Source organism: Microcebus murinus, chromosome 1 (genome assembly GCF_040939455.1).
Source record: "Microcebus murinus isolate Inina chromosome 1, M.murinus_Inina_mat1.0, whole genome shotgun sequence".
Classification (NCBI taxonomy): domain Eukaryota; kingdom Metazoa; phylum Chordata; class Mammalia; order Primates; family Cheirogaleidae; genus Microcebus; species Microcebus murinus.
In genome coordinates, this window is record NC_134104.1 from 77319896 (window position 1) to 77346915 (window position 27020).

General features: G+C 46.5%; 1 protein-coding gene and 1 long non-coding RNA gene across 7 annotated transcripts in view; one reads left to right on the forward strand and one right to left on the reverse strand.

The window, feature by feature from the left end:
• Positions 1-27020, forward strand: part of DGKG (diacylglycerol kinase gamma) — a 197373-nt gene that overhangs the window by 123378 nt on the left and 46975 nt on the right. For all 6 annotated transcript variants that reach the window (XM_076003285.1, XM_076003280.1, XM_076003261.1 and 3 more), the window contains 2 exons: positions 7139-7229; positions 26167-26344. In XM_076003285.1, coding sequence (XP_075859400.1) covers positions 7139-7229; positions 26167-26344 — 269 coding nt within the window. The remainder of the gene's footprint in view (positions 1-7138; positions 7230-26166; positions 26345-27020) is intronic.
• LOC105885067 (uncharacterized) overlaps positions 1-27020 on the reverse strand; it is a 119518-nt gene that overhangs the window by 40423 nt on the left and 52075 nt on the right. The gene's annotated exons all lie outside the window — the stretch shown is intronic.

Here is a 27020-nt window from a genome sequence, read left to right on the forward strand (position 1 = left end):
ACAAATCTGTTGGCAGGAACAGCAGGCACAAGAGTCACATTCAGAGGACAAAAACAGCTATTTATAAAACCTCCTTCCTGATTGCTGGGTGTTCACTTTCCCTTGAACCAAAGGGGCCACTGCCCCTCTTGGGAAAGATGATTCCATCCATGGCTCCGTGCCTGCGGGTCACCAAGAGCCCATTCTGATGAGGAGTGAGAACGGGACAGCAGGCAGGATGGATTAGATATGGTGACAAGCTCTCTGACAGGCCAAGGCAGCTGAGTGTGCGGGTGACACAGATGGCCTCTGTAGCACCTGTGAGGTGACAGTCATGGGCCCCTTGTAGGACTTGACATCCTGGCCTTAGAACCAAGCCCACCTGCCTTGGCCTTTTTTTTTTAAACTCTTAATGTTAACTTTGGTTAACACAATTACTAAACTTCCAAAGGCATTTGGGCTTTGGATGTAAAATGTTAACAGGTAAAGTACTGTCAATATTATTACCAGCATTCATAACTCAGTGATAATTCAACTGTAGTCGCATCTGCCCTTTCTGTGTTTCCATTATACCTGTTTGATTTGCTAGATTATTTATCTTAATAACCTGATACTAGTCTATTATCTTCAGTAGTAGTAGCAATAACACCACCAATGACCCAGCAAACCCAAAATGGTATTAAGTGAGATCATTTGTTTTGTTTTTTAATTGAGATGAACCTTATAAAAATTTATAATTAAATGTGCAGAAATGGCCTGTTGGCTTGGTATAGTTTTTTCCGATGTGTGGTTTTTGGCCTATGCTCTTAAAAATATGCATTACTTGCCAGCTCTAATAATCAGGAGATTTTTACATTAAAATACATATTTCTGGATTCTCTTTCCAAAATGTCAGCTCTGGCAATCCGTGGGCCCACTTTCCTACATGGCAGCAGCTGTAGAACACATGGGTCCTCCCATCCTGTTCTGTATTGTGTTATCTCAAGTTGTCCAAGGAGCTTGGAGAAATCTCAGAAGTCAGTAGGTCCAAGCCCTTCATTTTCAGATGAGGAGATTGAGGCCTGGCTGGGCATGCGGAGTGACTTTTGTGGTAGCACGTGCTGGTGTATATGTCACCTGGGGCTGGAAGGCAGGTGCCCAGCCGACTGGCACACCACAGCCTCCACTGAGTCATTTTGCCCCCTCAGCACAGAACGCCATCTTGCGGGTAGCATCTGCCTCACCGGCCTCCCAACCTAACACTGACTGACACCCAGGGCCTAACTAACTGTTTGAGTCATGAGCCACTCAGGGAACCTGAGTATCAAAGTCCAAACCACAAAGAGGAATACCTTCACTTCAATGCTTCTATTTCTAGAAATAACTGTAGTGTTCTCTGTGTAGACTTCTAAGCCCAAAGAAATGTTTTCATGTTTTGACAGCTTCAAAAGTCTATTGCCCTTGAAACTTCCTTGATTCTCAGAAAAGGGCCACCAGAAGCTCAAGGTGGTGGAAGGAGCTAAATACGTTGCCTCAGCCGATGAAGCAAGTGCCCAGCAGCTAGCTTGGTTTTACTTGTGGACATCCTTAAAACACAGGCTATTCATAGCTGTCAGGATGATGATCGATTCCAACCCTAAACTGCTGACAAACATAAAAGAACATTTTTAGTTAGTCTCATTTTTTCTCTCATCTGTCAAATGAAAAGATTCAACTAACTAGTGTGCAATTGATGTTATTTCCTTGCAAGCCAGGGAGAAATTAAGGGAACCCAGAAATAGAGTTGATCCATGGTGTCACTACTGTTATTTGCCATTTCTCCCTGTGGCTTAGAGTCCCTTGGAGCACAAGGTTCTTCTCTGCCTCAAGCATGGGTTCGCCTGGGTGGTTTGGAGCCTGACAATGAACCTAGAAGTCTTGTGGAATTAGAAATCAGCCTCAGAACAACTGGCTAAGAATTAGTCATCTCCAGCTGAAAGGTGATTATGAGAGGGGGAGAAAAATGGTAGGCCAAAGACAACTCAGGAAGAGAGATGCAGAAAAAGCATTCCAGCAGTCATTAAAACATTGTTATTTTTATTTTCTTCCAAAAATATTGGCCACCTGGGATAGACCCCCACACTAGTCCTGCCCTTACCCCTGCAGCCGTTGGGGAATGAGTCTCCCAGTGACTGGGTCTCCTAGCAACAGGGAAGAGCAGCTATTGAGCGTTTATTATGCATTAAACACCTGCTTGGTGTTTTGCATTTGCCACATAAGCGTCACAACTTTGTTGGGTAGAAAATAATATTCCCATTTTGTAGAAGAAGAAATGAAGTTTCAAACAACTTATATAACTTGCCCAGCTGGTGAGTGGCAAAGCCAGGCATGAACCCTAGCATCTCAGTTTCCAAATGCCACATTCTTACACCGCAGAAGATGAAACAGACAAAAACCCGGTGCCACACTGCACAGCAGCAGCCCTCCTGGGGCTGCTGAGTGAAGGGCTAAGAGTAAAGTGGCTGGGGGGACATCTGCAAAAGAGAAGAAGGAGTATTGCATTCAGGCTCTCTGGTTGACAAAGAGACTGGGGCTTGCGTCTCCTACCTCAAATTGTAGAGGGTCACAGGACCATAGGCTTTTCCCAAGGCTTTGGGAAGGTGATGGGTGTGGCACTGTGCTGGTGACGGTAAAGGGAAAGGAGAAAAGGAAGATGAGGCAGAGGGGACTTCACTTCAATCTGTGGGTTTCCTTACGTATAGCAATAGTACCTACCTCCAAGGTTCTTCTGAGAGTTGAAGGAGACAGTGTGTATAAAATGTGAACCATAAAACCAAAGACCCTGGGGATTGAATGCATTCACTTGTAACTAAAAAGTGCCTGAGTTAAAAGAGGAGAAATAGAAACATTTAGATTTTGAGCACATCTAAAACCCTTGTCTCCTATGGGTCAGAGGTTAATGTTAGGGTCCTGGTGAAGTTATTGAAAGTGTATAAGCTCTGTGAGGGCTGGGGTCATGCATGTCTTAATGATCGCTCAGCACCTGGCCCATAGTAGAGCTCAATGAATGTTCAGTGGATGGATGGATGGATAGATAGACGGATGGATGGGCAGGTGGGCCAAAAACTGCCACTGGAGAATTGATGTCTTGTGCCCCTCTCTCGGGAGATGGCACCTGCCATCTTTCATGCTGCCTAAGACAAAAACTTGAGTGTCACTTTGACTATTCTTTCTTGCTCACCCCTCATAACTAATCATCCCTGTCAATTTCACCTCCTAAATTTTAACTTGTGACTCCCCCTACCATTCTCCCCCAATACTATTGTCACCAGCCTTGTTCTGCCCCTTCCCAGGTCTCGCCTGGATTTCTACACCACCTCTGAGCTATTCTCCAAGCCTCCAGTCTGTACCACCCCTTCCAATCCATGTCCCACACCTGGGACAGAATTATGTTTAAATAGCACAAATCTGATCAGGTCACTACTGCCAATACCCCACCCCCCACCCTCAGTCCCACTTAAGGATGGTGCAGGACTCCCTATAGGCCCAAACACCTAAGCCTGGCACCCCCACCCTTCACCATCTTGCTCCCGTTTGCCTCTCCAGCCTTACCTGGCCAAGCCCCACCTTGAGTTCTATGTCCCTTCCAGCAAGGTTATGCTGTCTCTTGCTTGTCCCATTGCCTGGGCTTCTTCCTCTGCCTGGAATGGTCATGCTCCACCTTCTCTGTTTCCCTTCCTCATCCTTTTGAACTCAACTCTGGCTTTGCCCCCTAGGATGCTTCTCCAACTGGCCTTCACCCCACTAAGAATCGAGTATCCCACCTCCTATGTACCCCATTGCTTAGCTCTTAGCACTATGGTCTGCTTCCTCTGTCCTTCCCAGGTGTCTGGCTCGTGGAATGCTGTGTTTTGTTGTTTCTTGTACCTAGCACATGCTGTCTAGTCTCTGGCATAATGAATGCTTGCTGAATTGATAAATACTTTGTCTCACATCAAACACGCACTTTCTCAGAAGCATATTAGCAATCAATATCACATCCCTGGCCAGTCACGTGACCAACCAAGATAATTAATTAAGGATTAAGGTGTGGCCTGTGACTCTAGAAAAATCTATTAAACTAGACATGTGAGGAACATTTTTTTTAATCAGAAGTCAAGACACATGGTCTAACAAATATGATCACATATTTTTCTTGCTCAGAAAAATATGAATATATGTCTACAGCTACACAACCTGATCTATCATTTTTGTCTATGTTATTCAAATATGTCAGCTCAAGACACTAAAATAGCAATAGCTAATAAGTAAATAGCTAACATTTTTGGCAAGTCTACTATGCATCAAGCATTAGGTGAAGTGCTTTGCTACCATCTCATCTAATCTTCTCAAATACCTTTTGAATCAGATCTTCGTTTTTTGGGTTTTGTTGTTGTGTGTTTTTTTTGTTTTTTTTTTTTTTTGTTTTTTTGAGATAGAGTCACTCTGTGGCCCTGGGTAGAGTGCAGTGGCATCATTGTAGCTCACTGCAACCTCAGACTCCTGGGTTTAAGTGATTCTCTTGCCTCAGCCTCCCAAGTAACTGAAACTACAGGCATGTGCCATGACACCTGGCTGATTTTTCTATTTTTAGTAGAGATGGGGTCTCATTCTTGCTCAGGCTGGTCTCAAACTCTTGAGCTGAAGCAATCCTCCCACCTCGGCCTCCCAGAGTGCTAGGATTACTGGCGTAAGCTACCGAGACCAGCCGAAGCAGATCTTTTTCTTGCTTCTATCTTATAGATGAGGAAACTGAGGCTTAAAAAAGTTAAATAACTTGTCAAAGGGTACGCAGCCAGAGATGGATGAGTAGTCCATTTGATCCTCTCAGCTATTCCACTATACCAATTTAACCATGACCTCTTAACCTTATTAGATCATCAGAAGAGGCACTACTGGGCAAAAATAGCTGTGGCTTCTGGAAATATTTATTAAAACTCTAAATCTCCTGCAATAACTTTCAAAAGTCATGATTCAGACCAGCAGTGATATTTGAAAATGGAATCACAATGCAAGTCTCCTGGCTACAGAGATGCTCTTACTGCCGGAAAGGAATTCTCAACCTTGGCATTTATGACAATCTGTGTTTTTCCTGTTACTTGGTCTTTAACCATCATTGGCTATTGAAAGGCACTGACCCTCATTCTGTTCTCCCTAGAGAATCCTCTCCTTCAGGTTTAACCGGTTCTGTCCTTTTCCATGGTTTTTCATTTCACTGGGATCTACAGCAATATTTCTCAAAGTCCTGTCCACTGACCATCTGTATAATGATCACTTGGACGCTCATAAAAGTGCACCTTTTGGGGCCCTATCCCACAGCTATCACATAGAATCTCTACAGATGAGATCCTTGGGTGCAACATTTTAATCACATTCCCCAGGTAATTCTTATGAATACTAACGTTTGAGAAGCACAGGTGCCATCTCCAGATTCTCATTACTCAAAGTGTGATCCTTGGACCAGCAAGAATCAGCAGCTTGTTAGAAAATGAGGCATCTTGGGCCCCGATCCTGAACCACTGAATCAGAATCTGCATTTTAACAAAATCCCCAGGTGATTTATATATGCACGTTACTGTGTGTACAGGGAACTGGTGATCTAGAACAAATATCATGGCATGCATAGGCAACAAAAACATCCGTCTGGCATGCTGGGAGTACAGATGAGAATGTGTGGTGTGGCACTGGTGCTCAGCCTGCCCCGCCCCCACCCAGCCACTCTGAAGTCTAAGGAAATTGATATTTTAGGCCTACCTATGCTGCAGCACACCGGTTAAGAAGCACTGGTCTGTTTAAAGTTCTTCTAACTTTTTTCATGAGGCATAATCCCTAGACCTTGCTTACTCTAATTTCCTTCATCATTTATCATTTCTTTTCATGCATAGCAAGTGTTAGAAAAGCTACTCCCCAATGAACTAGATCTCAGGAATCATCACACAAAGGAAGAACACAGTCTCATCTTCAAGGTCTAGGTATATTCTCGGGGAAATGCATAGAAAAAGAGTTGTGTCTGTTATTCTGAAGAGTCACCTACTATGACCTAAGGAACACCAAGAAGAAACTAGAGTCCTCTTCCCCCTAAAAAAATGCTCCTTTCCTCTTGGTCTACAAATCTAAAGAGAGAGGATTAGCAAGACGCAAAGTGGCTTCCTCTCTTGAGTGCCAAGAAGAATGTGATTTTGTTTAATCCTTCCTTAGGAAAATCTGTCAGCTTGCAAACTGGACAGGTGTCCCCTGTCTCAGCCAGCCCTGATAATGGGGTGACAGTTGGGGTGGAAGGGATGGAATACCTTCAGAAACACTTCCTGGTGAGACCATCTGATCAAAACCACCAAGTGTCAGGACACACCATCTGATTTTGCAAAGCCCCAGCTAGATGGAAAACCCATTGTGGTTTTTTGTTTGTTTGTTTTTTCTCCTAAAGCGTTGAAAAATTTTAAAGCTCAAAATGGTGAATTCTTACTTTGAAGTACATACGACAAGGCCTATCCTTAAATGAAGGATTGTCAAAGCCTAACCAAATACATTTGAGGAAGAGGGGGGTGATTATTATCACCAAACAACTCACCTTTTTTTCTTCTCTTTCCAACTTGCCTGCAAATCCGTGTCTAATTCTGTCCACTCTACTTCTCCCAATCAGAGCATAGGCAAGACAATACGCATTTCGTTTGGGTTGGTGTGGGGCTATCCCTCCTCTGTCCGAAGACTGCAACCTTCGAGTCCCAAAAGGATGTATGATCTTCCCTACATACTTTAACCGTAGCCCAAACAGGGCTCTGCCTGAAGTCCCTCTGTATTAGCAGGAGCACCGTGGCCAGAGCATGCTATCCATGTTTTCCACCTCTGGTTGGACTTCTCATGGAACTCTTTCCTTAACGCAGATACACAGGCAGGCAAGCCTTTCCCCTGCTCTGACCAGGAAGTTCAGAGAGCAGTTGGCAGTTCACCCAGAGTTGCCATGATGTCTAAGAAATGAGTGGATTTTCTTTAAGTTCCTAGCAAGAACAGCTGGTAAAAATTTCTATCCTTTGATCAACAAGTGCTGAAAATGTAAGATTGAGAGATGCTGAGGGCTTGGGCCTCCCAATCCAAATTGCATCGCCATTTTACATGACCATTTCAAGTACAGAGTACTGAGCCATCTCTCTGCTTCATGCTCCAGGATGAAGAACAAGCTGTGGTACTTTGAATTTGGCACCTCGGAGACCTTTGCAGCCACCTGCAAGAAACTCAATGACCACATAGAGTTGGAGGTAAGTTTCCCAAGTGGGGAGAAGGTTTCTTGGACCTTGGTTCCGCTCCTGGACTGTCACACACCTGGAGGACATATCCTCTTGGGTCCTTAAGAGGTGATCCCAAGTGTAGCCTATGTATTGTTTCTCCATCCTGTTCCCAAAGACCTCCACACCCTCACTCAGAGGGCTCCACATGTTGGGCCCGCCTTTGCTGGTCCATCCAGAGTGTCCTTGGTGCTCTGGACCAGAAAGATCCGGAAGACCCAGAGTCCATTCCCACCCTCAGACCTGCTCCCACCACTGCCTAGCACAGGGAGAGGGCTGCTGTTGGAGTACAGGCAATGTCCCCAACCTGGTAAAAGTCTGGAAACTGGTGGCCACAGGGCAGCAGGGGTGGGGAGTATGGGGGTTGAGGCCAGAGGTGACCAGACGTCTCCCAGTTCCCCTGCCTTGGTTTGCACAAATGCTTCAAGGCACTGACTCATGGGCACCAGGGTCAGCTGTGTGGGTGTGTAAGCTGTATGGCCACAGAGGTCCCTGTGCTCAGAAGGGCTCTCAGTTTAATGTTCTTCTGTCACTGTCTTGAATTTCTTGGTAACTTCTTTAACAAAGAGCCCTGCATTTTCATTCCGAACCAGGCCCCACAAATTATGTAGCTGATCCTGTTGGTGCACTCCTGTTTTTACTAACTCTTCTGCACTTGTAGCAGCCTGCCTTAGACAGTCTGCCTGTCAGCTCCCCTCCCCTGGTTGATAAGCTGCCCACTTCCCACCCCTCACTCCACCTCTGCTCTCCCAAAGTCCTCTCCCTGATCGCTGTGAGGACCTCTCCTTCTTCTCTGGCCCAAACTTCTATGCACACCGCTTTGTCTCCACTCTATGGAACCTCAGGCCCAGTGGTTCTCTTGCTCAGAGTTCTTAGCTCCCAACCTCCCCTTCCCCTGGGATTCAGGCTTGTAGTCTTATTTGCACTTGAGCAAAGCAAGTGAATGAGGCAGCCAGAGAGAGTTCCGCCAGGACGGGCTCCTCCTGGCCGGCAGCTCTGCCTCCATGAGCAGGCCGGTGGGGCCCAGTGGCCCTCTGAGGAGCACTTGACCTGCCCCAGGGGGAAAGCCCCGCACTGCCTGGCAGAAGGGAGCCTGTGCTGCTCGCTGGCTCTCAGGGAGTTTTCATAAACAAATCCCGAAGCCAGAGTTCCGCACTGCAGCTCTATTTGACTCATCTGCCCGCCTCTCCCCTTCGGTTGCTGGGTTACTGTGGGTTACTGACACCAGGGTGGGAGGCACCGGCTAATCCTCTGAACCTTCCGCCAGCTTGGTCAGAGGGCAGAGAGGCCCAGGAGCCACGTGTTCCCAGGTGGTACGTGGCTGGTGGCTGTGGCCACCTACACCTGGGAGAGGGTGAGGAGCCAGCCCTCCTCTATTTACACATAAATACACTGCCTGGACACTGCGGCTGAAGGAGGAGAGGCCTTGGCTGGGGACTGAGTGTGGCTAACAGATATGTGTGCATTTTTCCTCTTGGCACGATCGTCTGGTGGGGTCTCTTTAAATATACCACAAGTGAGGGACAGCCCTGGCCTAACCGCGGCCAGCTGCAGGCACACAGCGACTGCTTGTTCTCCCTGCAGCTGGCCTTGAAATTGTGCCCAGAGTACAGCAGCTCGGCTCCCCTGCCTCTGGCCCGCCTCCCGGCTGCAGGCCCAACAGTCCCCTCTTGGGTCTGAAACACAGCAGCTCTTCCTCAACCGCAGAGGGGGCTGGTGGCCTTGTTACTAAAGACACTGGTGGCCTCTGGGGAGGGGGGTGGGGTTGTTCACAGGGTGGGTTGCTGGGAGCTTTCAGAAGCACTTCCTGTTTTCCTTATCTCCCCATAATGAGTCTTTTTAGTATGTATTCATGAGGGTAGAGGGAGAGTGGGGGTGAGGGTGTCACGTGATGGACAGTGTCTGACAGCCCTCTGGATTGGGGCAGCCACCTTCTCTGTGTCCATAGAGTAGTGGGCGGATGGTCCTGTGCCTTGTGATCCAGAGAGGGACTGAGAGAGACAGAAGGGGCAAGCCATGGGGGGGACAGGTGTGCGGAGACTGCAGAGCCTGGCAGGGGGATGTGCGAGTACCCAGGGCCTCAGGAGGAGCAGGTAAGAGCAGCTGTGTTAAGGGACCTCCTAGGCCTGTGAGGACCAGCACATGACTCACCGGTGTGAGGTCAGCAAGCCCGAGAATAACCCCCTACAGGTATTTATGCTGCACTTCACGGTTTCAAAGCCCTACCCCAGCCTTCATCCCAAGTCACACAGCAACCCTGTGCACTAAGTAGACCAAGGATTATCGTCCCCTTTACATGGAGAAGCAAGCTGAGGCACAGAGGTTTAGAAAGGTGAACAGAAGGGAGAGAACATAAAATGGGATGAGAAAAAGCCATCTGCTTGGACTGTTGACCATAACATGTCTTCATTTGATACAACCACCCAGTGAGACAAGTAGTATCACATTTTTAAAATGAGGCTCAGACACATTAAGTAATTTGACCAAGACTTCATCACTGAAAACTGGTAAGACAGAAAATGCCGGGTCTTCTGGAGTGAGTTTGGCTTGGAACCCAATAAGCAGAGAGTCACCTAACAAGTGCTAGAAACTCAGTAATTCAGCATGGGAGCTCTGTTTCTTCCTCCCATACTGTAAGTGGGACCATTTGATTCCCTCTCGGCTCACGCAGCTGGGCAGCTCTGCTGAGAAAGGCTTTGCAAAAACCAGAAGGCAGTCCTACTGCCCGTGTGAGGAGGGAATAGATTCAGGCTGGAGGGTAGGAGAGAGAATCCAAGAAGAAAACTGCCTTAAAGTTTACAAAAGGTCTTCCCACACAGCGTCTCATTTTATTTTGCCCACAGAGCATACAGGATAAATATTAATGCCCTCACTTTATGGAGGAGAAAACCAAGGTGAAGAGGTTCAGCAACCTGAGAAAGGGCAAGGACTGTCAGGAATCAGGGGGACAGATAGTGAAGTCTGTTTAGTTTCTTCCCTATTTTTTTTCCTTTTTGTCACTCTGGTAAAAAAAAAAAAAAGGTAGATGATGAAAGTTAAGGCTCAAATGAGAATTACAGGGAAGGTCTTCATTAAAAGCCATTCACATGATCTATAGACTATTTCCCTGACGTGAGTGGCTGGTTGAGATGGAATAGGAGACTTGGCCTCATCTCTGAAGTAAAGCTTAAGGCCCAGTTGCTGAGACAGAATAGTCCACAGAACACGCATGAGCTAGTTAGTAGGGTGCTTACCAACTGACTGTCACCATCCCTGGTCTAAGGCTGTCTCTCAGGGTGCTCTCTGACGTCTCTTCCCTTCCAAAGAGGTCCTTAATAATCATTCTAACCTGATTTCACCTGAATAAACAGGTGGGGGTGGGGTGAGGCAGGCGCACCGTGAGTCACCTCCCCCACCCCAGGCCCAGAATAGCCTGCTAACATTTGTAGATAGGATCAGTTAGGTGGAGCAAACCAGACAGGCTTCAACTCGAGCACTTATTTTACATTCTGTGGAAATGTTTCCTTTTACTGGCTAAAAATAAGAAATTCCAAAATTCCTTGATATTTAATCTAATCTTTAAAACAATGTTCACAAGGGAAGGCTAGCCAGCTCTACTAATATGAACTAATGTGAATGTCGGTAGGGGAAAAACTGAGTCCAAATCTGGAAGCTCCTCCAAAAATCTCTTACTCAGTATGTTTTTGGGAATCTCTGCACAACAGTTACCCCTTTTACTTGAGGGTTTTTTAAAAATACATAAAACTAGCATATTGAATACTAGTGCATTCAAGAGTATTAAAGAATACTCTTGAAACTAGTATATTGAATACTCCCATTTCCCCCTCATTCAGAATTGATATTTGTCATTATTTTGTCTTATTTCAAGTGGTTTTCAATCAAAGAAATGAAATATTGCAGACAAAACTGAGTCCACCACCATCCCTTCATGCTCTGCAACTTGCCTCTGTGCTCACCTTTGTGTTCTTGAGGTCTCCCGGTGTTGATGTGGGTGGAGCTGGCTCATCACTCTGAACCGCCCTGTGGCACCCTTTGCATACCCCACCTGCGGTTGGTGAGGGGCAGAAATGGGAACTCTCAGACACTGCTGGGGGAAACATACGTGTTACACCGCTTTGGAAAGCAGTTCAGCATCCACACCAAAGCGAAAGTGTGTGTATACAGACCGTGTGACCCAGCAAGTTCTTCTCAACCTACACAGAAAGAGTTTCCTACCTACGAGCATGAGATGAGCATAGAGGTACGGTGCAGCATGTTTTTATTATGGTGAAATAGAACCAACCCAAATGACTGTGTTATGCTAACACTTTAAAAAGTGAGTGAATCTGCCACAGACACATTAAAATAGTTAATTTTATGTCATATGAATGTCACTTCAATTAAAGAAATTTTAATTTAAAAAAAGGGATGTGCTAGTAATATTTAGTCTATCTCAGGACATGGGTCCCACCTATGAGAACCCTAAATTCTAAAACTAACATTTAGCATGGCCACGTGCATGTAAAGAAGCCTCATAAATAACATCAGATTGCCGTACTTTAAGATTGGGCAGATACCTTTAGATACTCCAATCCAAGCCAGTGCCATTACTTTTCAAAAGAGAGAAATCAAGGACTTTATAGGCTAAGTAGCTTGACCAAGTTCATCCAACCAGTATGTGGCAGAAGAGAACCCATGGCTCTCGAGCTCCAGCTGGGAGCATTCTCTTATTCTGTGGTTTCCACCTACAGTATTGCACACTTTGAAATTAGAGTGGAAGAGATCCTCAGGCCTTGGTCTCTTTGGGCATGATCTGAACCTTCTTCTCAGCTGGGGCAGGTAGAGCCTTTCAGAGCTTGGTGTAAGGGTGGTGGGAGCTGGCCGGCACTCCGCCATTCACCCAGCCACAGGGGATGACGTGCAAACATTCATGCACAGGAAAACTTGAGAAGAGCATTAGAAGGGATTTCGAGTTCCTGGAAAATAAAAGGGGCAACCTGATTACACGTCAAACCCTAGAGGAAGATGAGGCTAGAGAGATCCTCCTTCCTCTGTCCAGTCCGGCAGCAGCGTCCTCATCACAGCATCATCCTCACGGTGAGACCACCCGAGACAGCGCTGACACTTCAGGTTTCCTCTTCTTGCCCGTCCGCCAGTTCTCACCCCTCCCAGATGCCCCCACTTCAGTGTCTTTCTTCTCCCTCCTAATATGTGTGCCAACCTCTTCTCCTGATTACAAAAGGAATCCAAATTCATGGCAGAACATTTTAAATTATAGAGGGGCAAAAAGGAAAAGTAGCCCCCAATTTCACCAATCACAGATCTGCACTAATAAAACCTTGGCCTCGTTTCAGTCTTGTAATATCAGCCTTCATTTCTTTTAACATCTGGCCTCCTGAGGACCACTCTTTGGCTTCAGTCTTTATTTTAAAACACAGCTTTATCCGTCCCCATCTCTTCCTCTTTCAACCACGCCCCGACTGTAAGTTTCCTTTGCTGATGGTTAGAAATGTTTAGCTTACTAAGGAAAAATTGTTTCTGTCAATTTTCCCTTACAAAATTCCATTGTTTGCTTGCACTTGTTTCTGACACATAAAACTTTTTCTCTCTTAAATGACCCTCTTTTTTATTTCCTACAAATGTGTACCCTGTAGTTCACTTGAAGCCTTCATTCATCCATATGCTTTTATTTTCCTGTTCTTTTCTATTTCTTTTGTTCTTTGTGAATTGCTTTGATTTTCTTTTGTCTTCGGACTCCTGGCTGTACATACTTTGTGTCTTCCAAGGACTTGGGAGTAACTTTGAAAGATTAATTCTTAAGTCTATATTTTCACAAAGTAGCTGTTGGATGATCCACAGCTTGTCTGATAGACAGGGCCCAAGGAAGTCTCAGAAGACCAAGGTTGAGGATCACATGACTCAGCAGGTAGGGTTAGAACACTCTCCCACAACAGGATTCCTCCTGGAAGATCCTCTCAGCTAACCTATGCCGAGGGAGCTTAACTTTTCTACCGCCAACGTCCCTTAGTAAAAGAGTAACTTTCCCCAAGCAGTATCTACCAAACAAATACATCTTTTAAGTAACAATGAACTACAAGGCCCTGTCAGTGGGAAATATATTATTTCTCTTAGACGTTTTAGAATATTCAAAGGAATTCATGATCTTTATCACCACACTCAGGAGATTGGGGAACCTCAGGAAAGAGAAACATTACAATCCTTTTCTTCCTCTACAACCAGGTTGTAAAAACAGACAGAGAATACTGTATGCGAATATGTCTCATTGGAAAGCTCTTTGTTTTTCTCACTTAGTCTGTGAGGTCATAAACTTTCTGAGCCTAGATTTCACTAGAAGAGAAATTAAGAAGGTAGAAGAATTGACTCTTTAAGAAAGGCCATAGACTCTAACAAGGCATTGGATAAATACTACACCACATTATATCCCAGGTCTATTAGGATCAATCAATTAATAGTAATAGCAGCCACATACCGAGCATTTGCCATATCGTAAGCTCTGTCCTAGCACTTTCCTCCATCTTCATCACCACACTGCCTGCTGTGCATTATTCCCAGTATTTACACAAGGAAACGGAGTCTCATAAAGATAAGTAAGCACACTCCAAGATCAGATGCATTTCGAGCCTAGATCTGGGATCCGGGGCCCACGTGCCCCCGACAGCGCCACAGTACCTGCCATAGGAGGTGGGCTCTGCATTGTGCTTCTGCTTTCCACCTCGTACACGTGTCTATGCAGCTGCTAAAGGGGCTCCCCTTCGGACTCACCATATTATCAGGCAATCGGCTTTCTGAAACAAGAGTTTTCTCTTATTCATTCTGTATCCCCAGGCTTAGCAGAGTGCCCCAAATGAAGTAATTTCTCCATAGTTATTTGTGGGTTGTAAAACTGAACACAGCGTGAAACATTCCATAATTAGTGTAAACACTAATAGAAATCATCACTGACCAGCCTCGAGTCACAGCTTTTTGTTGGAAGCCACCAGAATAAAAAAGGCCCTTGGTCCATTCGTAACACAAAGGGGGAGACGGCTGGCACTCGGGCCTTCTCCTAACTGTGCAGCAAGTGGGAAGACCTCCCACGCCCATCTCTGAGCTGTTGCTGGGACCTTTGAAAGTAGCAGAGGGTCTGGGACAACTGCAAACGGGGACAGGAAATGCCAGGGTTCTCCCACCTCTTTCCCACCAGATAGAGTTAAGACAGTGAGTGGGCAGAGCCCATGTGGCAGCAAGGGTGCCAGGCAGCAGTGGGGTCAGAGGAAGTGACCCTACAGGGAAGAAGGGGTGTCTACTCCAAGCCCTCTCTGGTGGCCCAGAAGCCCACCTGCCCCTGAGTCCTACTAGTACTATGGCCATCGGCCAGGCTTTGCCTGCAGGAAAGTTTGACCCCTCAGTAAGCCCCATCCACCCCAGGCTGGCCTCAGCTCCTCAGACAGACAGCAAATCCTGTTAATCTGCATCCAGAGCAAGAATGCCTCAACACACCAGGTTTTTTAAAAAAACTTGGGGAGGGTGGAGCAGCGGATAGGAAACAGCTTTGCCTTCTGTCCAACTCTGAGGCAACCCACCACCGTGAGCTCTGAGAAATAGCAGTTTTGTTTTGGAAACTGGCACCCAGTGCCGCTCACTCCTGGAAATGAATTTGGGCCTCCCCCCATCCCCAGCTGCAACGTTCTACTTCCAGCCTGCCTGCCAACACCCCCTTCCAGCTGCCCCTCTCAAAGGCACCATTGTGCCCGCCTGGCACAGCAACAGAGGAGGGCTAAAGAGGAAGAAAATATTTTCTGCTCATGGGATGTTCTTAAGCAGGTTGTGTGTACATGGCTTCAATGCCGCATTCCTTGAGCCCACACAGACCCGCCAGAACTCCATCATCCCTGTCGCAGATGGCAGCCACTTTCCAGTCTAACTGGCCCACCACGGCTCACTGTCAGGGAACACAGAGCCCACAGCTGGGAGGACAAGGCTGGGAAGAAGTGGGGGTCGGGATGACACTTTTTCAGTACAGCACACCCTAGCCTGCCAGAGCAAAGCTGAACATATACTCAGAATCTCTGAACTGGAAAGGGATTTAGTCCCACTTTTCATTCAACAAAAGATTCATTCTAGCATATCCTGATAAGTGGGCATTCAAGCCTCCTCCTAAATATTCAAAGACACTACTTTTCAAGTAGCTCACTACTTTTCAAGCAGCCCGTTGCATTACTGGACAGCTCTGACTTTCAGAAAGTTCTTCCTGATGCTGAACAAGGATTTGTGTGTACCATTCCTCATCATCTCCTTCCCTAGTCAGCACTTAGCACAATGCTTAGGGCAAAATAGGTGCACAGTAAGTGAATAAGGGATGCATGACTGAGCTCCCATCCAGTGGGCCTATTTTCACCCTTGGGGGCACACAGAACTACACCTCCTCATTCCTCCACCAGGCTGGCCTTCAGAGGGCTGAAGATGTATCTCCTATGTTGTCTCCTATTTATCTTCCTTGAGCTAAATGGCCTCCATTCCATATAGGATTCAATTTATAGACACATGACTATCATGACCACTCTTCTCTTGATAGACTCCATTTTTTTCGTGTCCTCCTTAAAACGAAAAATCAACTGCCAGTATCTATAATACTCCAAATGTGTCTCACAGGTAACAAAGCACAAGATTAACAAGCAGCAGGTGCATGCTCTTGAAGTTGGATGGCTTCTCAATCTTGTCGCTTGCATCTCATGTAGGAAACCTGCAAGTTCATGAAGGTTTCAAGGTAACACAAACCTTGAAAAATTTGGAAAAGAAGTTCCTTCCCTAGTTTCATTAGGTCAAACTTTCCTCATCTGTAAAAATGGGAATACAAATACTAACCTTGCAGGGTGGTAAGAATTAGACATAAAATCTATGGAGTACCTGGTGCATAACACTTACTCAATACATGATATATATTAATATTATATAATATACATGTGCATTAGTATTAACTAATTATCTAACTGCCCAAAATAGACATTGGCTCCTAAAATGACATAACATAGCCCCTTCAAATGCACGGGATGCCACTGTCCTGAAAGTCACTTACATGCCAGGCCAATTCTTGTATTAACATGTAGATAGTACTGGACTGTCTTTCCAAAAATGCTGTCACTATTCACCGGTGCCACTCCATATATCACCTTTTCTTCTCTCCCAATACACATCAGATTTTTACCATTAAAAACTCTCTAGTTCTTCTCTAGAGAAAACAGGTATCATTGTTAGCTCTGGCTGTTTTTCTTTCACTCCCAATAAATTTCTCTATTCTGGCCATAGGCCCTGCAGATATGCAAATATCTACTTCCTTTTCTGTCTTGTTGCTTCCAGCTACTGTGTCCTAGAGCCAGCTTCCTTGCTGGTGCATCCCTTCCCTTCCCAATTCTCCTTCCAGTGATGTCATGCGCCATGGAACACAGTGAGGGCTCCCACCAAAACCCCTGTGCAGCCTGCCCAGAGCCTGCTGTTAAGCATTTAGCAACCCCCCATTGCATCTAGCATTGACCTGCTATGAACACCTTGAGCATAGGGACTGTGTCCCATTTCTGCTCCATCCCCAGAGTCCAGCACAGAGTAAGCAGGTTCTCATCATTCTTGATGGATCAATGAGTGCTTTTGTGTTCTTTTAATGTGTCTCTCACATAAAATGTGCCTCATGTGGTCTACTCTTGTTACCAGGTGTTTACAAATGAATTTCCTTTAGCTGTGATCAGAAGACTACTTTATACAGACTTAGATTAACTTTCCGTATCTCTCCCTATCCTAGAAATTCAGTCCACCTTATTTGGTCACTAGTTATAGTGGACACATGATATGGGTAAGACATGTCAGGAACTATGGAGAACACAGAGCTGTGTGACAGATGGCCCCATCTTCTATGAGCTTAAAGTTACCTTGGGGACAGGCAAATATGCATAATACCTGGCAGAATATAAATTCTGTATAAGAGGAAAAAACAAAGCAATGAAAATTCAGAGAAGGGGAAGATCCATTTCTAGCTAGAGCATTGGGGAAAGCCTCACAGAGGAGAGAGCTTTTGAGCTGGAAGGGTGGATTTTAACAGGCAGAAAAGAGCTGATGGGCAATTTAGGCAGTGTGTACAGCAGAACAAAATAAGTAGGCCCCAACTCTGTGGCCTCTACTCAGAACAATTCAGGATACAATAACTGGCATTTACTAGGGCCTGGCCAACCCTCTTCCTTAGCTACTCTCCTCTTTCCAAGCCAAAGGGGACCCTAAGGGGTCCGGCCTTTCCCATAGTCTACCTCACATTCCAACTTGCCAAGTGAATTCACAGAGAGAAACTCTTCCCGTCCTGCCGTAGCAGAAGTGCTCACACGTTAAATGAGCACACCATCCCCATCCTTACCCAGGCCCTGCAGGCTCCTGGGGCTGCACAAGGTGCTTTCTCTTTGCCTAATGCCTGTCAGTGTCCTATTCCTTCAAAATAAAAGGCAGTGTGTGTTGCCGGGCAGGGGAGGGTTTTGGTTAGGTGTATGTCGGCCACCTCTCTGCCTTTTAGCGTCTCTCTGAGGCTCTACATGGAGCCCAGGCATCAAGGGAGGCCACCCTCACCCCCTGCCTAAGCCCCTCTCAGCCCATCAGAACTCCTGTTCCAGTGCGTCAGGATGTTTTCCACCTATTCCTTAGCCCCCTTCTTCCTCCCCACTGTAACTGAAATACTGTTTTTCCTAGACATGCCCTAGCATTTCACTACTTTCCTCTTCAAAAGAGCAAATCCCGGCCTAGTTCTCTCACTCACTGGGAAAGAAAGAACCCTGGTATTACCCCAAACCAATATCCCACCACTCCCTCCGGCATCTTTCTCTTCTACTCTATTTCCCAGCCTAGGCATTCCCACTTCCTCTTCTCTCTGTGCATTCATTAACCCAACAAGTATTAACTGAGTATCTCTTCTGCCTCAAATATCAACAAAAGACCTTTCCCTCAATCATGTTACCCTTTTAGATGTCCCCTCCCTCTCTGGCCCTGTGTGCCACCAAACCACATGGCTGTTCCAACTCTGTTCCCTCACTGCCACCTCCCCTACTCACCCTCGAGTCCCTGGTTAAGCCCTGTGTCTTCCAGGACATAGCTGTGTGATAGAGGAAAGTCACTTTCCAATTTTAGGCCTCATTGTTCTCATGTTGGTAATTAATTAGGAGTGATCTCTAACGTTCCATCTGGCTTTACCATTCTAAGATTCTGTGCTTTGGCCCTCATCCAGTGGCCAAAATTCCTCTTATAAAGTCACTCCTGACTTGCTGGTTGTCAATCCAATTGCCACAGATCTAATTCCAGATCTGCTTACTCTAATTAGCCATGCAACACTGAGCCGTTCACTCAACCTCTTTCACTTCAGTTTTTTCACCTATAAAAATGAAGTAATTGGATTGAGTGACCTTTCAAGATCCTCTGGTCTTTGATTCCATGACAGTACAGATGCAGAGAAGAGAGAAAGAGAGAGATCCTTTTTGGGAGTATACAGGAAAGAATCAATGGAGAAAATAGCGTCTGTAGAGACTTGGAAGAAAGGTACAGGGAGGGTGCTAGGGCGTCCTCACGGGCATCCCACCATTAGGAGACTAATGATGAGTCTAGACAAGGATGATCATTGTCTGATGAAGAACCCTTTAAGAGAAGGTTTAGGCTGACAACACATGAACCCACTGGTCAGTCTAAGCACCACAAAAAAGAGACAACCAAATTATGTGCCTCCTAATGAGATGCAATAGAAAATATACGGCCCCACCAATGAAGTATTCTTGGCCAAAAAGCCAGTCCTGCATCTGTTCAGGCCTCTAAAATATCAATTAAGTGAAAATACAGGGGATGCACTGAGAATATGTTTTAAAGATACCTCAGCAATGCAGTCAGCTAAAGTAGATGAATCTGGAAAATCCTACAGCCTTACTACTCAAAGTGTGGTCCATGCACCTGTAGCATCGACATCACCAGGGAGCATGTCACAAATGCAGAGTCTCAGGCTGCCCCCCCAATCCTGAATCAGAATCTGCTTTTTTTTTTTTTTTAGAGATAGGGTCTTGCTCTGTTGCCCAGGCTGGAATGAGTGCAGTGACACAATCATAGCTCACTGTAACCTTGAACTCCTGGCCTCAAGGGATCTTCCCACCTTGGCCTCCCAAAGTGCTGGGAGTATAGGCATGAGTCACCACGTCCATTGTAGAATGTGCTTTTTAATAAGACCCTGAAGTGATCTGTGTGCACAATAAAGTTTGAGAAGCACTGCTCTACAGGACAAATGACCCATTTCTTCAATAAAGAAAAGGAAAAAAGAAGAGGGGATTTAGATCAAAAGAAACCTAAAAGATATATCAACCAATGCAATGTGAAGACCTTTCAGACAAACCTTTCAGAGAAACCAACTATAAAAAAAATGAGACCACTGAGGAAATTTGAACAATTACTGGATATTTATTGATATAAAGGAATTACTGTTACTTTTTAAGAATGACAATAGTATTGGGATAATCCTTTTTTTTTTTTTAGTCCTTATTTAACGATACATATGTCTTTGTGGATAAAATTATAGAATCTCAGAAATTTGCTATAAAAAAGTTCAATATGGAGGTGGGAAGTGAACTGGGGTAGAGTTGAAACAATTAGCTAAGAGTTGCTAGAGTTGCTAATGCTGAGGCTGGGTTTGGGTGTATTATTCTTTCTACTTTCCTATATGTTTGGAAATACCCACAATAAAAAGATTTTATAAAGAAAGACCAAGAAGAGTCCTCAAAGATGGGAGGAAGCATAGCGCTGCGGTAGGGGTACCCAAGAAAGAGAAAATTTCAAGCTGCAAGGGGACACACCGCGGAGGCCTGGGTCCCGCCTCGGATCTAGCAAGGAGGAGGTCGTTCCTGAGGCCAGACACAGCCCAAGGCAGGGCTCTGAAACACACAAAAAAACCCTGCGTCCAAACCAGAGAAAATCGACCTCGTCTGTGGCACGGTGAATCGAGGTTAAAAGAAGGGAGAATTTCCTAGTTGCTAAAAACTGAAACAGGTCATCAAATAAATAGTGGAATCTCCTCCCCTAAGGACCTTCAGAAATAGGGCCGGCAGGGCTGGGAAGGAGGCGGCCCCGTCCGCGGGCCGCCGTGTCGGGTCGCCGCGGCGCGGCAGGGAGGCGGGGGACCGGCGGCCGCCTCCCTCTGCGCGTCCGCCCCGCCCGGCGAGAGCGGAAGGCCTGGCGGTCCCGGTCCCGCCCGGAATTCTGTGGCCTGGGGATCCGACACATCAAGGGCGGGGGTGGGGCTGAATGCGAATTCCCTGAGCGGTTCATTTGCACGCATACACGCTTGGCCTCCTGACCCGGCCTCTGGGTACTGCACGCCGGCCCGCACCGACGCCACCGGCCACCTCCGGCTGGGAAGGAAGCCGGACCTGGGGGCCCTGTCTTCGCGAGGGGACCGATGTGGCACGTGGCCGCCGGGCCCGGGAGGAGGGGCGCGGACCGCTGCGGCCGGGTTCAGACGCGTTCCCCAACTGCCTCCGCGGGACCGGAGCGGGCTGGCCCCGGTGCGACCCCACTCCCGCCCCACGCCCTCCCGGGCACGCGGGGAGCACGGTTTCGGGCGTGTGCGCACTCGCCGCAGGGGACAAGAGCTCTCTGTTTCAGCCCCACGCCGGGCTATAAATACTCGGGTTCCGCGGCACAGCAGCCTCCGCTTGGAGGGGAGCCTGCTCGCCCAGCGCTAGGTCAGGCCGGCTCGCGGAGCGCGCAGGCACCGCCGCCCCGCCTCGCTCTCCCCGCCAGCCGCCCGGTCCGGGCAGGGGGAGGGGCCGGATGACGTCATGGGACAGTCGCGCGATCTAGCCCAGGAACTCGCCGGGGAGCGGCCCGGGGCCCGCGTTCCACTTAGGCGACAGTGTTCCAGTCGCGGCTCCACGTTCCCAGACTCAGCGCAGCAGCCTTCCAGCTTTCCCCAGACCCAAGCGAGCCTGGGGTTTCGAAGGAAATCAGTGAATGATCGCTAGGCCGAGACCTCGGGAGAAAAGGCAGGCAGGTGTGGGCTGGCAAGGCTCTCACCAGCGTGGGTGGAGCCAAAAGGCCATTAAAACGCTTCCAGCAGAGTCTCCTGTAGTGGGGGAGTGATTTCAGGAAGAAATATTCCTCCTGGCACAGGGGTTGGGGAAACTAATGAAAATGCAGACAGTCATAGAGTGCTACTGCCCTTCAGAGACCAATTGACCCCTTGAAGTAGATGTTATTCCCCATTCCTAATTTCACAGATAACAAATTAAAGCCCAGAGAGGTTAAGGAACCAACCCAGGATCACACAGCTGGCAGTGACATCGCCAACCTTTCAACCCATGTTTCTCTGTCTCCAAGCTTAGGCATGCTCTTTCCAAGACATTACCTCTCATTTTCCAAGTAGGTGCATTCCAAGGGGGGCGTGGGGGACACCAAAGTCACATAGACCCCAGGGCCCTCCCACCTCTTCTATTCTTTTTGACCCCTCTACAGCCTACATAAGACCCAAAGAGATAATAGGAGAAGGGAACAAACTGTCAGAAAGCAGAGCAAGGACTGTCTGCTTTTCCAGGTCAAGGTTAACATTTTACCAAGGTGATAGTTAACACTCATAGCTGGCTATGGATAGAGATGGAGGAGACTTAAAACTTAAAACTGCAGTAGGAAATAAAGGTGACTTTGTGGAATGCTATTTGCCAAGGATTGTGCTGGTGGTATACTTTTTTTTTTTTTTTACAAACCTGGCACAGAGACAAGATATAATAATACTAATATCCAACATTGACGTGCCAGGCACTGCTCTAAGCACTATATAAGATCGAGCAATAGTGGGAGATTTCAATTATTCAAACAGCTGTAAGTTTAATTTTGCTATAAGTCTAGCATCAGCAAAATTCCTGATATGCCTCACTGACTCATCTCCAGCGTAGGCTCTGGCTTCTGACTGCCTGCGTTTGCAGCCTAGCTCTGCCATCTTGTATGGTGGCAAGTTATACAGCCTTGAGTAAGTACCTTACTCCCTGTGAGACCCTGTCCACTGGGGGCAGCAGTGGTGCCTCACTCATCGTGTTCATGTGAGGGTCCCAATATAATGTGCGTGAATCCCAGCGCAGTGCCCAAGGAAGCTCTCACCAAGCAAGAGTTGCTAATAATATTATTATTACCTCTCAGAAGAGAGGGGGATGTTTCGAGAGATATTTTGACCATCATTGAGTAAATTGAGGTGATGTGGACGTAACTACAAGCAAGAGGGGAAGTGACTGTTCATCTAAAAAGTGTTATAAGGATAAGGGAAAGTGCGCCCCAGTGGGACTCTAGCCTAAATCCCCAATTAGGAATATGTGTATGAAGGATAGAAGGGTGGAAGACATTCCAAAATGAATTTCTAACACATTAATTACATAGAAAAGAAAAGAGGAGTTTGGTTTTTGAGTTTAAATCACTGTGACAGCAGCAGGGAGAGCTGGTTGAGCCCGTGCGTTAAGGAGACTATGCTCACAGGCAAAGGCAGGGATGGGCATGCAACCAGGTATGAATACACAAAAGCAACTCAGACCTGAAAGCCTGGCTTCAGGCAATCCAAAGGCCAAGTAGGATGTTAGACAATGTTTGAGGCTGGAAAAAAAAATTGAAAGCATAGTTCAATAGGATTTTGCCATTCTGGATGAGTTTTTACCTTTTTCAGAGAAAGTGGCCCTAAACTAAAAATGTGGCTACCACAGCCCGGGGTAGATCAATGGAGAACTAACTGGCCTTGGAAAACACAAATGAATTTGACTCCAAGTTGCTGGACAAGCCTGTAAATGTCATTCAGGGGCCACTTGGACAAATCTAGAAAACAGAGTAGGTTCTATCCAATGAGCAGCAAACAAGCAAATGTTACCCCAGTTTCCAAAAAGTGAGAGTAGGGCATGTTCTGAAGAACACAAACTATGTGCTCTGACCCCTGGCAAAATTCTAGAACAGATTATTAACCAAGTATTTGCCACCTACATACACATACTGGTGACTTAATATGAGTTCTCATATTCCTTTTCTGATAGAGATTATAGGTAGGGTGGTCATTTAGGAAATGCTATTTGATCTCAGTACAGGGTCTTATGTTTTAGTGGAAAGAACATAGAATTGAGGTCTGGAGATCTGGATACGTATCCAGCTCCACCATTAATACGTTAGTTGGATGACCACAGGGAAGTTTCTTAATCTCACAGGACCTCATTTATGAAAGATGGGGCATATTCTCTCAGGTTCTTCTCATCTCTAACTTCTGTGAGTCTGCCTTGTAATGAAAAGAGGGCTGGGTGAGAGCATAGCCCAGAAGATGCAGGCCCGATAAAGCAGCCACACCCCAACGGGTGTTAATGCACCATGTTTGGGATATTAAACTGACCGAGGGGAGGACTCGGTCACAGTTGCTGCCCTTTATTCACACATATTAATGACTTAATCCCCAACCAGTGGGAGGGCTATGACAAAGGGTCACAGAATAAAGATTTGAAATAAGCTGGGTGGACTGGAGGAGGCCTGGGCTGAAAGCCAAATGAAATTAATTAACATAAATGTAAAGCCTGTGTCTAAGTTTTGTTTGTTTTTTAAAACCCTACACAAGTTCAGGATAGGGAAGAGCTGGCTGAGAAGTAGATCATGGGGTGAAGGTTGAGTAACGGAGACCACCGCCTATTCTAGCTGAAGTGATGCTGTTGCCTGGCCGCTAACAACAGGGCTAGTGTAACTTTGGTCATATTTGACAATAAGGATAATGATGATGGGTAACATGTACTGAGCTCTTACATGGGCCTTGCACATGATCTCATTTCTGGGACATGATAGTGTTATCAAATTCCAGCCTCAGGAAGTGCTGGTGGTGTTGCCACGTGCCCCGTCAGATCCTGTTATTGGTATTGTTTTCAGTGCTAGGGACCTTACCAATAGGAGGGTAACCAACTGGAGTGTGTGCAAAACAGGGCAGCCAGAGCAGGAAGAAATCTGAAAACTAAGTCCCACAGGAGAAGATTAAGGGAGTTGACAGTGCTCAATCCAGAGGAAGCACAACCAGCGGTGTGAGAGGGAAGAGAGGTAAAGACTTAAGCTCTCTTCGGATCCCTAGAAACAGAAAGAGAAAAAATATATATATTTAGGCTCTGATTGCCTGCCATCAAATCTGTGTACTTCACTCGTAAGATGTGTACCTTTGGGCACGTTGCATAACCTTGTCTGTGCCTCAGCTTCCCCAAATGTAACTAACTTATAGGATTATTATGAAGATAATAAATGAGTATAAAATCTTAGGTGGCAGGTGGCAATACTTAATACAAATGCATAGTAGTAATGAGGATGATTATTATGGTGGCTCTCGTGGCCTAACTCCATGAGGAGAAAGGACGGTCATTCTGTCTGGCTTCAGAAGAGAGAACAGGACCAATGGGTGGAATTAAGAAGAGAGAATCTGGATCAACAGAAAGAGACCTTTCCAATTAGCAGAATGTCCCAACGAAAAGGCGAGTTCCCAGTTACCAGAGAAGCTCACTCTATTCCATCTTGCAATTGGGAAAACAAGTCACAGGGATAAGATAGCATAAGTTAAGAACTTCAAGGAAATCAGGAGCTGAGTCAATATGAATGACCACAAGCCCTACCTTTCTATTCCTCCTCTGCTGAGAAACCTCTGGAAGTTTAGGTTCATAGGTAACCTCAAGGATACTGGATTGTTTTTTAGATGGGGTCTTGCTCTATTGCCTGGCTAGAGTGCAGTGGGGTATCATAGCTCACTGTAACCTCAAACTCCTGGACTCAGTAATCCTCCTGCCTCAACCTCCCAAGTAGCTGGAACTATAGGCATGTGCCTCCACAGCTGACTAATTTTTCGATATTTTTATAGAGATGGGGTCTTGCTCTCCCTCAGGCTGGTCTCAGACTCCTGACCTCAAATAATCCTCCTGCCTCAGCCTCCCAAAGTGTTAGGATTACAAGTGTGAGCCACTGCACCCAGCTGACAGTGGGTTTTTATGTTGTATGTCTTTGATTTTTTTCTTTCTCATAATAATAAGCAAGATAAAGAGCATGGACTTTGTAAGTCAAATCCCCCCAATTCAAATCCCTGCTCTGTTATTTGTCTGCTGTGTAATCTTGGATAACTGAGCTCACCTCTTTGGGTCTGGTTTTCTTCTTCTGTAAATGAAGTAAACTACCTATAATCCTAAGGAATGAGGATCAGAACTCATGTATTTCTTGCTGTGTTGGTAAGCATTATGCCAAAGTGAGCTGACTTTTCGAGTCATAAAAATCCAAGCCTTCTGGCCTTTTGTACCTGGTGGAGATTGGATAAAGAAACTCTGCCACCTCAGCAAGCACATATGCCAAAATTGCACTTACGGTACAGATACAAGAGACAGGCAAATTCTGAAAGCCTTCCAAATCTTAAAGTCTTTTACTTCTCACAGGAGGGATAAAATAAGAGGGGGGTAAAATGAAAATTGTCTGTCATTTGTTGAGACTCTACTACGTGTTAGGTTCTGGATTCAATGTCCCATTAAATCTTCACAATGGTTAGGAAGGGGCAGAACTGATGATGATGAGGTTGGGCTGGAGAACCGTCTTGCAGTTGATTTAGGAACCATCCCTAAAGCACTTCTAGACCTAAAGATGCTCCCTGGAGCCTTGTGCTGTCTTCCCCAGAGCCGACCAGGACTGGACCTCCCCATCTCACCACAGTGGTCAGAGCATTAAGCCTGAGCAGCCTGGCCCAAGATTCAGTTTATGATGGTGTGATAGGTGGGTGGTTGAGGATCTGTCATGTCCTTTAAGAGAGCCCCCACCACCCCGACAACCCCCCCACACACACGCACACACACAGCACCTTGGGTTATGATACACCGAGGACACTAACAGATGGCCTTTTCTCTCTGTCCCCCAGTGTGATGGGGTTGGGGTGGACCTGAGCAACATCTTCCTGGAAGGCATTGCCATTCTCAACATTCCCAGCATGTATGGAGGCACCAATCTCTGGGGAGAAACCAAGAAGAACCGGGCTGTAATCCGGGAAAGCAGAAAGGGCATCACTGACCCCAAGGAACTAAAATTCTGTGTCCAAGGTAAGTCAAGCACGAGAATAGTTGCTCTAGGCAGTGCCCAGTGGTAGGGGCCTTCAGGTGGGTCTACAGTGGGCTCCACAGGGACCTCTAGCCACCAAGGAACCTGGGGAGATGCTGATTTATCGTCCTTGATGTTGCAAAGTCGGCAGCCTAATTGAGAAGACAAAATTCACAATTATGGGGTCCTAAATGACAGTCAGTAGTCAAACTGTGGAGTTCCATGAGGTTAGGAGTCAAATGCTGCTCCTGTCAAGGTTACCAGGTTCTCCAATAACTAAATTCAATAACCAATTCTCTACCCCCATCTAGCTATCAGTATCATTTTGACCCAACTGGCCACTCCCTCTTCCTGGAAACACTTGGTCCATTTAGCTTCTGGGACTCACTCCTGGCTTTCCTCCTGCCTCACTGGTCATTCCTTCTCAGTCTCTTTTCTCTCTGAACTCTTGATGCTGGAGGGTCCCCCAGCAGGGTCCTTGGCCTTCCTCTCTTCTCTTGTCTGTCCTCATTTCTTTGATAACCTCACCCAGTTGTAGGCCGTCATTTAAATACCACATGTGTGCTCATAGTACCTCAAGGCCTGTCTCCAGCTTTTCCCTGAGCTTCAGACCTGTGTGTCCAGCGGCCTGTACCGCACTTCCTTCGTATGTTTAGCAGACGCCTCAAACTCAGTGCC